This window comes from Jaculus jaculus, chromosome 2, assembly GCF_020740685.1.
Source record: "Jaculus jaculus isolate mJacJac1 chromosome 2, mJacJac1.mat.Y.cur, whole genome shotgun sequence".
NCBI classification, from domain to species: Eukaryota; Metazoa; Chordata; class Mammalia; order Rodentia; family Dipodidae; genus Jaculus; species Jaculus jaculus.
The window spans coordinates 214,640,126-214,652,189 of record NC_059103.1 but is presented as its reverse complement, the minus strand read 5'-3'; the positions used below and the strand labels follow the sequence as shown (position 1 = coordinate 214,652,189).

General features: G+C 57.8%; 1 protein-coding gene across 6 annotated transcripts; it reads left to right on the top strand.

Moving 5' to 3' along the window:
- The first annotated feature begins 560 nt into the window (after positions 1-560).
- Positions 561-11,246, top strand: Rhpn1 (rhophilin Rho GTPase binding protein 1). 6 transcript variants are annotated; one of them, XM_045144611.1, is made up of 16 exons: positions 602-673; positions 2,878-3,070; positions 4,180-4,289; positions 5,081-5,209; positions 5,296-5,401; positions 6,057-6,134; positions 6,534-6,658; positions 6,741-6,907; positions 7,068-7,261; positions 7,516-7,672; positions 7,751-7,843; positions 8,163-8,357; positions 8,895-8,971; positions 9,151-9,297; positions 9,384-9,545; positions 9,957-11,246. In XM_045144611.1, exons 3-16 carry the CDS (start codon positions 4,261-4,263, stop codon positions 10,125-10,127), a joined length of 1,830 nt encoding a protein of 609 aa, XP_045000546.1. In that variant the 5' UTR covers positions 602-673; positions 2,878-3,070; positions 4,180-4,260; the 3' UTR covers positions 10,128-11,246. The 6 variants fall into 6 exon arrangements, with proteins under 6 accessions (XP_004656358.1, XP_045000544.1, XP_045000543.1 ...); XM_004656301.2 differs by lacking the exon at positions 2,878-3,070 and having other exon boundaries at positions 561-673; positions 5,326-5,401; positions 7,754-7,843; XM_045144609.1 differs by lacking the exon at positions 2,878-3,070 and having other exon boundaries at positions 561-673; positions 5,326-5,401.
- The last annotated feature ends 818 nt before the right edge of the window (positions 11,247-12,064 follow it).

The following is a 12,064-nucleotide window of genomic DNA, read 5'->3' as shown; positions in this document are numbered from 1 at the left end:
GCTCGGGGGCGTTTCTGGAAGCACTAGGACCGCAGCGCCCCTAACCGGAGCTGCGCTCTGCTCCGCCGCGCAGGGAAGAAAGCCGGCATTGTTCGAGAATCCGCACAAGCACTCGTCTCTAACTAACCGTTTAAAAACCCCATTGTAAAACATTTTTGGAGCATTCCCTCCATGGGTCCTGTTGCCGGGGCGACGGAATGAAGTCCCAGAGACCCTACAGGGGCCGCCGTGCCCCTCCGCCCCCTCCCCCGGCGCTGCACGCCTCTTCCTAAGTTTCCCGCACCAGACGCAGACCGCGGCGCATGCGTACTGCGCTTGGCGTTAGGGCCGCGGTTGCCAGGGGTTACCGGATCCCGCCCCCCCCCCCACACACACACACACCGCTCCGCGGGACGGGGCGGGGCAGCCTTCTGAAGCCCACCTCTCCTGCACGTCGGTTGGCCATACTTACTGTCCGTCCTGACAGCCTCGTCGCTGATTGGGTGGCGGCAGCGTTTGTGGGCGGGGCCTGCGCTGGGCCAGACGCGCCGGTGCGCGGGGCCGAGCAGGGCGCAGTCTGAGGCGCCGACGGTCGGGCGGCGGGGCGGGCGAGCGAGCGGCGATGATCCTCCCGGAGAGGCCGGGCGTCGGCGAGGACAGCGCCCAGCAGCAGGAAGCCGATAGCGACGGCCAGGTGGGGCGCGGTGAGGGGTGCGGGTCCCCGCTACTGCCCCGCGCTCCGGCCGGGAGCCACTCCCCTTCGGGCGAGCTGGGGAAACTGAGGCCCAGAGTCTGCGTCTCTTGCCTCCGTCCCCGTCGGGGATCTCAGTGATGGAGCCGAGGTGTGAATCATCGTTTCCCCGAAGCTCGCTCGGGATCCCCTGGATTCTAGGGACCCAGAGGCATGTATCCTCCGTCCCCAGTCGCCGCCGCCACCACCACACGGGTGTTTGCTCTTGGAACCCGCAAAACCTCCCTTTCCTACCTGTGCCTTCTGCAGCGCTGTGGCACTGGATGTCCATGCCACGCAGCTTGCAGCGGCAGGCAGCTCAGACTTCCTGGACTTCACCGGGCAGCCTGTCCTCTGGTCACTTTCCCACACCTCCACTTCTCCCAAGTTCCCGGTTTCCAGGAGCGTTAGGGAAGTGGCAGTAAGGTAGAGATCTGCGCAGTCCCTGCTGTCCCCTGGGGGTCAGTGAGAGGCTAGCTTGGGGTTTTTGCCAACTCTGGGCATCCTTGCTCACATCAGGAAGTTGCTAAACAGAGGCTTCTGTCACTAGTTAGTCTCAGCTGCCTGCCATAGCACTTTGCCCTCCTTCCTTCCCAGGTGTCAGGCTACACATTGTCCGTGGCTGAATCTATCCACTCTGGGACTGTGGCGCAGGTCTCCTGGGAGAGGAGGGAGGGAAGGAGGAATCAGGATTTGGGCTGCCGGGAATCGACCAGATCCCTCAAGAGCTCCCTCCCTGCCCACCCCAGGCGTGCCTGGTGCAGCGGTGACCAGCAGGCTCTGGAAAAAAAGAGAAGCACTCTACCCCTTGCCCACCATGAACTCTTCCTCACAGGGTGGCCATACTTGCAGATTGCCTTAAGCAGCTAGTCTCTCAAGGGCGTGTGGCTCCCCCATGGAGCTGGCCCAGCTATGGGAGCCCAGGGAGGACTTGGGACTACCCTGTTGTTCCCAAGCTCATGCTGAGGTAACTGTCTCCTTTTTGCTAGTCCTGGGGACAGTCCAGTTCTAGCCATTGTCTTGAGTCCTTGAGTTGTTTCTCTGTCCCCTTCCCTGTCTTCCCAGGCCATGGCCAGGTTCTGTCCTGGATGGGCCACCCCTGTTGAGATGTCAAAGGCCACAACAGGCTCTCCCTTTCCCAGAGCTAGTCAGGAATTGTCACAGTGGAGGACATAACTGAGTGGCCTTTGTTTCCAGAGGGAGAGGAGGTTGAATCAGGAGGGGCATGGTTACCCAATGTCTGTGCCCTCCCTGCTGGGCACATCCCTCCACTTAGCATGGAAAACTGGGTGTGGGCCACTGGCTTCTGGTGTCTCCCCAGCCCTGCCCCATAGGTCTGCCTCTGGCCTGCTTGTCCAGCCCATCCTCCAACATAAGTTAAGCGGTTGGCTTGACCTGCGGGCTGGAGCCAAGGATGGGCCTTGGGCTTGTTTCCACAGAGCCCAGGGTGACCAGCTACAGGTTCCCCCTTAGAAGTCAGGGACCATTATGCTGAACTAAGGCCCACTGCCTGCATGTGCCCAGTACCATTTGCTCCCCTGAGCCCTCAGAACCTGATGGAGCCTTGCAGTAGGACCTTGGGAATCAGTGGCCACTACCTCGGTGGCCTTCCCAGATTCTCAGTCCTGAATGGGCAGGGGACTACCATAGCCTCAGTGTCCCTCCTGCACAGGCAGGTGTGGGCCCTGAGGAGAAGCACAGACCATGCAAGATAGGGCTGGACCCAAAGTGTGGGCACAGCATTGCCATCTGCTCTACCCCCACGCAGACTGTTGCCAGCTTCCAGGTCCCCAGCAGGAGGCACCTAGCTAGGGGCTCTTGCACCCATGGCACAGGTGAGTCACCTCACTGGTCGCCCAAGAACCAGTTGGTAGCTGCTTGCCTTCAAGATGGACCCAGGTTCCACTCCTGTGGGCACTCATCACTGACATGACCCTTTACTGGAAAGCTGCCGAGGGGCCAACTGCGTCCCCACACCAGGATGTGGGCCTCTTTTAACACAGCCTGTGCATGACTGCGAGCCACACCTTGACTTATGACCATGATCGTCACTGCAGACAGGCACACTCTGGCTCTCTCTCTGCCATGGGGACAGGGAACTTGGGGTCTCTGTGACCTCTTCCTTCATTTGTTTGGGTGCCAGTCACCAGCAGTGGGGTTGTTTTCAGGTGAAGGAGCCTTCTGCCCAACCCCAATCTGCTGGGATGATGAGTGACCTGGACAGAATGAGTCCCCTGCGTGGCTCAGGAGGCAACTCAGTGACCGTGTGCTATGCTTTGTCCTGTGCCCCTGTTCCCCCACTTCCTGGCAGGAAAGTAGCCCACAGTCCATGACTAGGCCTCTGGTTGGAGAGAGGGGATAGTAAGTATAACCTGGGCCACTCTGCTCACGTTTCACAGGAGAAACCGTCATCCCACCAGGGCTGGCAGAGGGACATTAGAACCCAATTCTTCACTGTCTGCCTCGCAGTGTTGGGTGCCCAGTGCCTGAGCAGTACAGGCCCACAGCTGCCTAGTGTCTCTGGCTGCTTGTTGCTTGTGGCCACATATTCCATAAACCCTTGTAGGGGGAACCCTGAATCCAAGTTCCCAGGGCTGCAGAGGATACCCCCTTTTATACTTATTTGAGAGAGAGAGAATGGGCATACCAGGGCTCCAGCCACTGCAAACAAACTCCAGACATGTGCACCTCTTTGTGCATGTAGCTTTATGTGTGTACTGCAGAACTGAACCCAGACTGTCAATCAGTCTTCGCAAGCAAGCACCTTTAATCACTGAAGCCACCTCCCCAGCCCCCATGCCCTTCCCTTTTTTGTATGCATGTGTATGTGTGTGTGATGTGTGGTGTGTGCAGATGTACACACCCCATGCACATGATTGTGGAGGCCAAAAGACAATGCTAGGTGTCCTCTTTCTGCTTGTCCATCAGTGAGCTCCAGCAAATCTTGAGTCTCCATCCTCCATGCACTGGAGGCACAGACAGGCGAGGCCATGCCCAGCTTTTTATGTGGGTTCTGGGGAGTGAGTTTGACCATCTCTAGCCTCTGAGGCCCTCATGCTTAAGTCACAAGCCCTTTTGAGTCATCTTATGTGTCCCTTCTTGTTGTAATCTTTTTTAAAAAAATTTTTTTGAGAGAGAGAAAAAGGCAGAGAGAGAGAGAGACAGTGGGTGTGCCAGGGCCTTCAGCTGCTGCTAACCAACTCCAAAGGCATGTGCCTTCTTGTGGCACATATGCAACATTGTGTGCTTGCATCACTGCATCTGGCTTACACAGGACCAGGAGATTTGAACATGTGTTCTTAGACTTCACAGGCAAATGTCTTAACTGCCAAGCTATCTGTCCAGACCGAGGGCCTCTTTTTGACCACTCCTCTTCCCCAAGGCCAGAACAAGGTCCACTGAGCCCAGCAGAGACCAGTCTAGTTAAGGCTCATCAAGGGCAGGCATGACCACCTGTGTCCTCCCTGCAGGGCTGTGACTCCCTGACTCAGTGTGGTCGGCTACAGAGCCACCAGGCCCGGCTTCACCAGCAGATCAGCAAGGAGCTGAAGATGCGGGCTGGTGCTGAAAACCTGTACAGGTGAGCACCTTCAGCCACCCAGGCCCTGGGGTAGGTGGACATTCATGCTGGGCAATAGGACCCAGGCAGTGGCTCAGGCACGGATCTGCCCATGATCAGTCAGGAAAAGGAACCCTTGAGCTGTACAATGGGACTAGACTCATAGACAGCCCAGGCCCAGTTCCACTTCTGGGCCTCCCTGTGCTGGGCTAGTCCTGAAGCTGACAGCCCTTTGGGAGGCTCTGAAAAAAACTGTGCTGACCCTCAGACATGCTCAGGGATGCTGAGTAGAGGGTGACCAGGCACCCCGGTTGGGTAGCTTGGAGCAGGTCTTCTGACCCAGGCAGCTTCTTTGAGCACAGTGAGCAGCTTGGGCTCAGACCTGAACTGCCTCAGCACCCTCTTCTTCCAACCCTGTCCCTATCCTCATGGACCCCTTATCCCTGTGTCAAGGTCCAATCAGTACAGGCACTGTGGGCTGACTCTGCCTCCAGTCCAAGGAACTTGCACTGGAGTTACAGTGGAACACCAAGAAGGAAGCCACGTGTGAGGCGGGAGCGCAGGCCTTCCAGAATGTGCTCGTGCAAGGGTGTGTTGGGAGATGGGTTATAGGAGAAGGCATCGGAGAACCAAAGGGACCTGTGGGCCAGTCTTTGGTCCTGCTGCCACCTGACCTCAGTGGGGCTTGGCCAGGCAGCACTCACTCCTGCTATGTGGGTTCTGGAGCTTGGGTGGGGCAGGGGCTGCACTGGGCCTGAAGTCATCAAATCTGCCCAGGCTTGTGACTTCTCACCTCCCTTGGCCTCCCCCAGAGCCACCAGCAACAACCGGGTCAAAGAAACAGTTGCACTGGAGCTCAGCTATGTCAACTCCAACCTGCAACTGCTGAAGGAGGAGCTGGCGGGGCTGGGCAGCTGCATAAGCATGGACCAGCCAGAGGGGTAAGACACCAGCCACAGCAGACACACACCTGGGCATGCAGCTGGGTCTCGGGTGTCAGAATGGGACTCTAGGCCATTGCGGGCAGCAGGTCTGGAGCCCCAGCTTCTGGTTCTAGAGACGGTGTCATGGTTCCCATGATCCCCCTGGGCCTAAAAGAGACCAAGGAGCTGGACTGGGCCACACCTCTGAAGGTAAGTACTGGACTGTGAGCTTGGAAGGACATGGCCCTGTTGGAAGGCCTGTGGGTGGGGGATTTAGTTGCTTGCTGGTCTAGCCATCTCATGGGACTGATAAGGAGACCGGAGGTTCTGACCTAGGACTAACTAGGAATGGGACAGAAATGGCATGGACCTGACATCCTGCCACCTGCTGCTCGGGGTCCCCATGCCCTGCCCCAGGAAGTACATGACAGGACCTGATTATCCTGTGAGCTCCAAGTAGCCAGAGTCCTAGGATCCCCTGACAAAGGTCCTGCTGGCTCATTAAGGTCACCCAGCCAGAACTTGTGCTGTGAGAGTAGCAATCTTAGTGTCCTAAAGAGGGCTCAGACTCCAGAAGTGATAGAGGGCACCTGCCATGGGCCCAGACAGCCAGAATCACACCCACCCATCTATGCCCCAGGCCAGGCCAATCCCAGTGCTCCTAGCCCTTCTCTCTGGTCACAGGTACACAGCCTGTTCTTCGGTGGCCTTTCCCTCCCCTGAGAAGGCTGCTGGGCACAATGTTCTGAGGCCAACTTCTGTCCTTCTGTCAGGCTGCTGGGTACAGTGTCCCAAGCCCAACATCTGTCCTTCTGTCAGGCTGCTGGGCACAGTGTCCCGAGCTCAACGTTTGTCCTTCTGTCAGGAGCTGATCTCAGGGCACTTTGGAGAGGATGGTGTCTCCTATGAGGCTGAGCTTCAGGAGCTAGACGGCCTGCGGCAGGTGAGTAGGCGGTTCCCACCTCATCCTGCTCCATGTCACCTTCCTGCAGCCCTGGTAACAGAAGAGGAAACTGAGGCACAAAAGGGCGGGTCCCAGTATATAGATCACATGACAGGAGTCCCCATACCTGGGCAACACATCTAGGAGACAAGAACAGCCAGTGCTCATGGAGGGCCCAGGGCCCACAGGTAGCTCTGCAGGCTCTGCTTTGCTAGCCTCTGGCAGTAGACTGCCTGTCCCCTCCTCAGAGCTGTGTCTGGTTCAGGCTGTCTCCGAGAACTCACAGTGCCTGAGAAGTTGCAGGCTCAGGGACTGATACCCAGGGCTTCATAGGGTGGAGTGCATGAGTGGAGGGGTATCTGGGCACTGGGCCCAACAGGCTTCTCCCCCCGCCCACAGGCCATGCGGACCCCCAGCAGGGATGAGGCAGGCCTGGAGCTGCTTGCAGCCTACTATAGCCAGCTCTGTTTCCTGGATGCTCGTTTCTTCAGCCCTGCCAGGGGCCCTGGGCTGCTCTTCCACTGGTAGGGAGGTAGCAGCAGGGGCAGAGGCCTGGGGAAGGGAGGCAGTTGTGGAATCTGCATTTAGCCTGACACTACTCCACAGGTACGACTCACTCACTGGGGTCCCAGCACAGCAGCGAGCCCTAGCCTTCGAGAAGGGCAGTGTGCTGTTTAACATTGGGGCACTGCACACGCAGATTGGTGCACAGCAGGACTGTTCCTGCACCAAGGGTACCAGCCGGGCTGCCGAAGCCTTCCAGAGTGCGGCTGGTGAGGGGCACAGACTATGGTGGGCTACCTCCAGGTGGGTGGGATGTGTCCCCCACCATGTGAGAGGCTTGGCACAAGGCCCTTCCTTGGGGGGAGATTTATAGGGTGGCCCTGGTGGGCATGGCAAAGCCCTGTCCATGTGAGCACTGTTCATCTGCAGGGGCTTTTAGACTCCTCAGGGAGAACTTCTCCCATGCACCGAGCCCAGACATGAGTGCTACCTCTCTGTCCATGCTGGAGCAGCTCATGGCCGCCCAAGCACAGGAATGCATCTTCAAGGGTCTCTCACTGCCAGCCTTTGCCACTCCTGACAAGTGCCCTGCTCAATTTCTCCTGGCTCAGGAGGCTGCCCAGGTGAGGCCAGGGAGCCCTGCCCAGGACCCCCAACAAGCTGTGACTTTGTAGTAGGTACAGGGACGGACAAAGCCGAGTCGGGCAAGGGTGGGCGGGAAGTGCCTCTACCCCTTGCTAAGTGCCGGTCCCAGAGCCAGAAGCTGTCCTGTTTCTGAGGTCGTGAGGTCCTGCCTGGGGTGGTGGGCAAGCAGCATAAGTCAGAGTAGGAGCTGTGCGCTTGGGGTGGGCTTGAGGGTCTGCATGCCCACTGACAGGTGGCAGCTGCATACAGGCTCGTGCACCAGGCCATGGCCCAGCCAGCTGTCCGAGATTATGTGCCCGCCTCCTGGACCACCCTGGCACATGTCAAGGCAGAGCACTTCCGCGCCCTGGCCCACTATCATGCAGCCGTGGCTCTCTGCAGTGGTTCCCGTAAGTACCCTGGCCCATGTGTCTGTGTGTGCTGGCGCAGGCTGTGTGCTTTGGGCTCATTGCCTTGTTAACCCCTAGCAGCAGCTGAGAGAGAACTCTCCAAGCATGAGCCAGTCTTCCAGCCCCCGCACCCTTGTGAACCCAAAGACCCTGAGGAATGCAGGAAGCTAGGTGAGACATCTCCAATGGGGGCCAGCTGTGGCAGGGTGTCCCATGGTTCCTCAGCACCTGGTGTCCCTGTGCTGGTGGAATTTGCCAAGAACAAGGCACTCAGGAGTGCTGCGGAAGTGGGGCATGGATGGTGGGAGGGCGGAGTAGGCTTTCCCTGGTCCTGCTATTGGTACCTGACAGCTCCCCCAGTCTAGAATCCTGTCTGACCCTGTGGCCCATGCCCCCTCCTGCAACATCCTGGGGAGAGAGGCTTGGACTTAGCCTGGCAGGGCCAGCGGCTGGATGCCGTCACATGTGACAGTCCTGTGCCCCTGTATAGCCAAGGCCCACCTGAAGCGTGCCATCCTGGGCCAGGAGGAGGCCTTGCGTCTGCACACTCTATGCCGTGTCCCGCGCAAGGTAGACTTGCTGCAGGCCGTAGTGACCCAGGCACTGCAGCACTCACTGGCTAAATACTCAGAGCTTGAGCGTGAGGATGACTTCTTTGAGCCTGTGGAGGCCCCAGACATCCAGCGTGAGTAGCCAAGGCCCTTTGGGATGGGTTGTGCCAGTTGGGAAGTTGGTCTGATCCCCTGTAGCTGTTGTTAAGGAGGCAGTTACCAAGCAAGGCGTGGTGGTACATGCTGTGATCCCAGCTCAGCACTGTGGAGGTTGAGGCAGAAGAGTGTAAAAGTTGGCGGCCAGCCTGGATTACGTAGTACAGCCCTGTTTAGGAGAGAAGGCAGGCAGGCTGAAAAGTGAGCCTGGGGGAGGGTTAGACCATTATCCCTTGTCACCTCCTCCTTCACTTGACTCCTGCAAGAGGGGGTCATGGGGAGAAGCAGAGCCACTGGGGCTTCCAAGAGGACTTCTGGGATCCCTACCTTCAGGCACCCAGGGCAGTCCAGCTGTCTCCAGGGACAGCTGGGCTCCAAGGGCCCAAGAAGGGCTGGTGTGCACCTGGGGCTTACCTGCTCCTCTGAGCTGAGCCAAGTCCTACAGGTTCAACCCAGGGCTCTGGGAGGCCCATAGGCCTTGAGCTTAGCTTGACTTCTTTCCCTTACCCTGTCAGCTAAGACTCAGCAGGCACCAGAAGCAAGGATGCCCAACCTGTCCCAGACAAAGGTGACAGACATCTTCCACCGGCTGGTGAGCAAACCAGTTCCCACATCCCAGAAGCCCCAACGTGCCTCAGTGGAACCCAGTCTGCCCTTCGCCTGTGGTACCTCACCCACACCTGTCCCAAGACAAATAGGCTGAGATGGGATGCTAGACAGGCAAGACCCCTCCATTGCCACTGAGCCAGACCTCTGCTCCTGCCTCCCCAGGGGCCCCTGTCTGTGTTCTCAACCAAGAACCGGTGGCAGTTGGTGGGACCTGTGCACATGACCCAAGGAGACAGTGGCTTTGGCTTCACACTCAGGGGTGATTCACCAGTGCTTATTGCTGCTGTTGTTCCTGGGGGCCAGGCTGAGGTAAGGGCCCCTGCCCCTATGGCCAGGTCCCTGGGCTGTCACTTGAGGTGTGCCTCCACCATTCCACTGGACCACATTCTCCACAGGCTGCTGGCCTGCAGGAAGGGGACTACATCGTGTCGGTGAATGGGCAGCCTTGCAAATGGTGGAAGCACGTGGAGGTGGTGGCGCAGCTGAGGAACATGAGTGAGGCAGGCGTGAGCCTACAGGTGGTGTCACTGCTGCCCAGCCCTGAGCCACGCAGCACTGTAAGCCCTGGGTGTAGGAGAAGGTCCCCAGCTCCCAGCCCTGGGTTTCTCTGGGTGACGGGTGATGGAGAGGCCTCAGAGGAGGTGGGCAGGTGGCCCTAACTGGGATTGGCCTCCTGGGCAGTAACCACCTGTGCTACTACCACTATGGTGTGTCTGCTGTCCTGCCACCAAGGAAGCTGTCACCTACCCCAGTGGGACACTGTCCTGAACTCAATTCTAAGCCAGCGCTTTTTCCAGAAGACACATCCAGTGTGGCCAATACAGGGTTGGATGACGAGCAGCAACCTGGTAGCCTCGTGTGGCCACTCCTTGTACCCTTAACAAGCCCACTACCCCAGATAGCTCTCACTGGCCACAGGTAGGGTATGCAGTGGTGACTGACCACATCTACCCCTGTCCTGGCTGCAGGGGGACCACCGGCCAGCTCTGCTGAGGAGCCAGAGAGAGAGTGGCTTTGAGACACCAGCACCCACACATGCCAGACCCTGGCCCCTTGGCTGGCGCCACAAGGGCAAGCAAGGCAAAACCAGGGGCCGCCCCCAGGCCTTGGCCAGCAGGAACTGCGGCACCTGCCCTTGAACTGCACACCCCATGTCTCCTTACTGCCCAGGGTGGCTGTGAGGACCATGGCCTGACCGTCCACATCAGAGATGTGCACCAGGGTCCTCTGGGCACTGCACTTACACAGCTGGCCCTCCAAGGAGGTCAGCAGGAGTAGTGCTATCCCCATGCAGCAGGCCTTTTAGTCCCATGACATATACTCTCAAGGCCCTATGCTACAAAAGTCAAGCTTCTTCTTGGTGCATAGTATGCCCTCTGGATACCCCTGAACTGCCCCATCCTAGGTCCCTCTCTGGTCAACCCTGTCTGCATGGTCCTAGCTAAGACCTGCCTTCTGCCCAGGAAACATTGGCCACCATGTACCTGATGTCTCTGCTGCCTACACCACTTCCATGCAGGCCCTGGCAACCCCCTAAGGTCAATGGCAGCAATATTGTCCCCAGGTCTCTCAGTGGAGTAGGCTTAAGGCCTGGACTCCAAAGGGACATTATGAGAAGGGCCATAAAGGAGGCATTTCTGAACTGCTCACATTAGAAGCCATGAGAAAGCCTGTCCCCTAGGGGTTGTTTTCCAAGATGGGAACTGGAGGCTGGAAATGTGTCTCCATAGCAGAGCCTTGCCCAACATGCATGGAGCCCTTGGCTCCATTCAGCACTGCAAAAACATTTGAAAGAATGAGGAACTTGCTAGCCAGACATTGGCCCCATGACCACCAGGGGGCAGTTGCTGTCCACTCATGTGGCCGTAGAAGGCTGCAGAACTTCCCACAGCGGGATCTGGGGATCACACCCTGGAAAGCCGCACAGCCCAGTTCCATAGTCGGAGACACACACAAACACATCTTTTTGTCAACTCCTGCCCTACTGTCCATCCCTGATGTCCACTTCAGCTCTGGTTTTAAAGTCCAGGTCAGGGTGAGCATGAGAGGCTGATAATCCAGCACAACTGTCCGTCTGTCTGCTAAAGCAGAATGTATTTGCAGGCCTGCCTGAGCCTGGGAATAAAAGGGGGGTCCAGGTGTATCCCTCTCCCATCTACCTGCCCTCCTGAGACAGTCCCTGACTCAGCAGAAGGGCCAAGGTCATTCTGCCCCCTCAGCACTTGTTAATTTGATTAATAAAACTGTGCATCAATGAGGCCATTATATGGTAATCAGGATTGACAAGGTGGGCAGCTGTGGAGGACACAACACACACACACCTTCCTCCTACCCAGCTTCAGAGGACCGGAGCTTTGTGACATGGCAGGCTGACGGGCTGCTCTGCATGCCAGGGCCTTCGCTTTTTATGCCTCCCCCAACCCCTGGCAGCCAAGCCTTCCACCTCAGGCCACACATCTGCTCAAACACCTCACCTCTTCAAGCATCTCCTTGGGCCTGTCCCCATCTGCCTCTGTATGATTAACTCTGAGCTCCCACTGAGTGAACCTGGGGCACATGGAGAGAGGGTACTGGGCCCCAGCCACTAGGATGGCAGGATCCCTAGGTCAGGAGTTATAGCTGGACAGTCCTGAGTGCCAAGGGGAACCCCATTCAGCCTATGTCACCATGTGAACTTTTCGAGAGAGGATAGCAAGTGTGAGCAGCACGAATCTACCAGGTTCTGGGCACTGGGAGTCAGCCAGAGAAGCAGTGGGTTCTGGCTGGGCACTGGCTCTGATCTCATCTACATGTGACTATCACCTTGATAGGGCAGCTTGTAGGTGTCCCACCAAGAATTGTGAACAAACCTTCTGCCTGGCTCTGACCCTACCCTGACATGAGTATTTCCACCTTTCTGTTCCATACAGTGCCTGGGATTTTCTGGCCTGTGCTTTCTCAGCCTTCAGGGGCCAGTATCCCTAGTTTGTCCATACTCCATATCCTGGACTTCCACCCTCACTGCCTGGCCCGGCCATGTTTGTCACTGTGAATCACAGGCCCATAGGTCTCACTGGTCCACGAGGGTCATGAATAC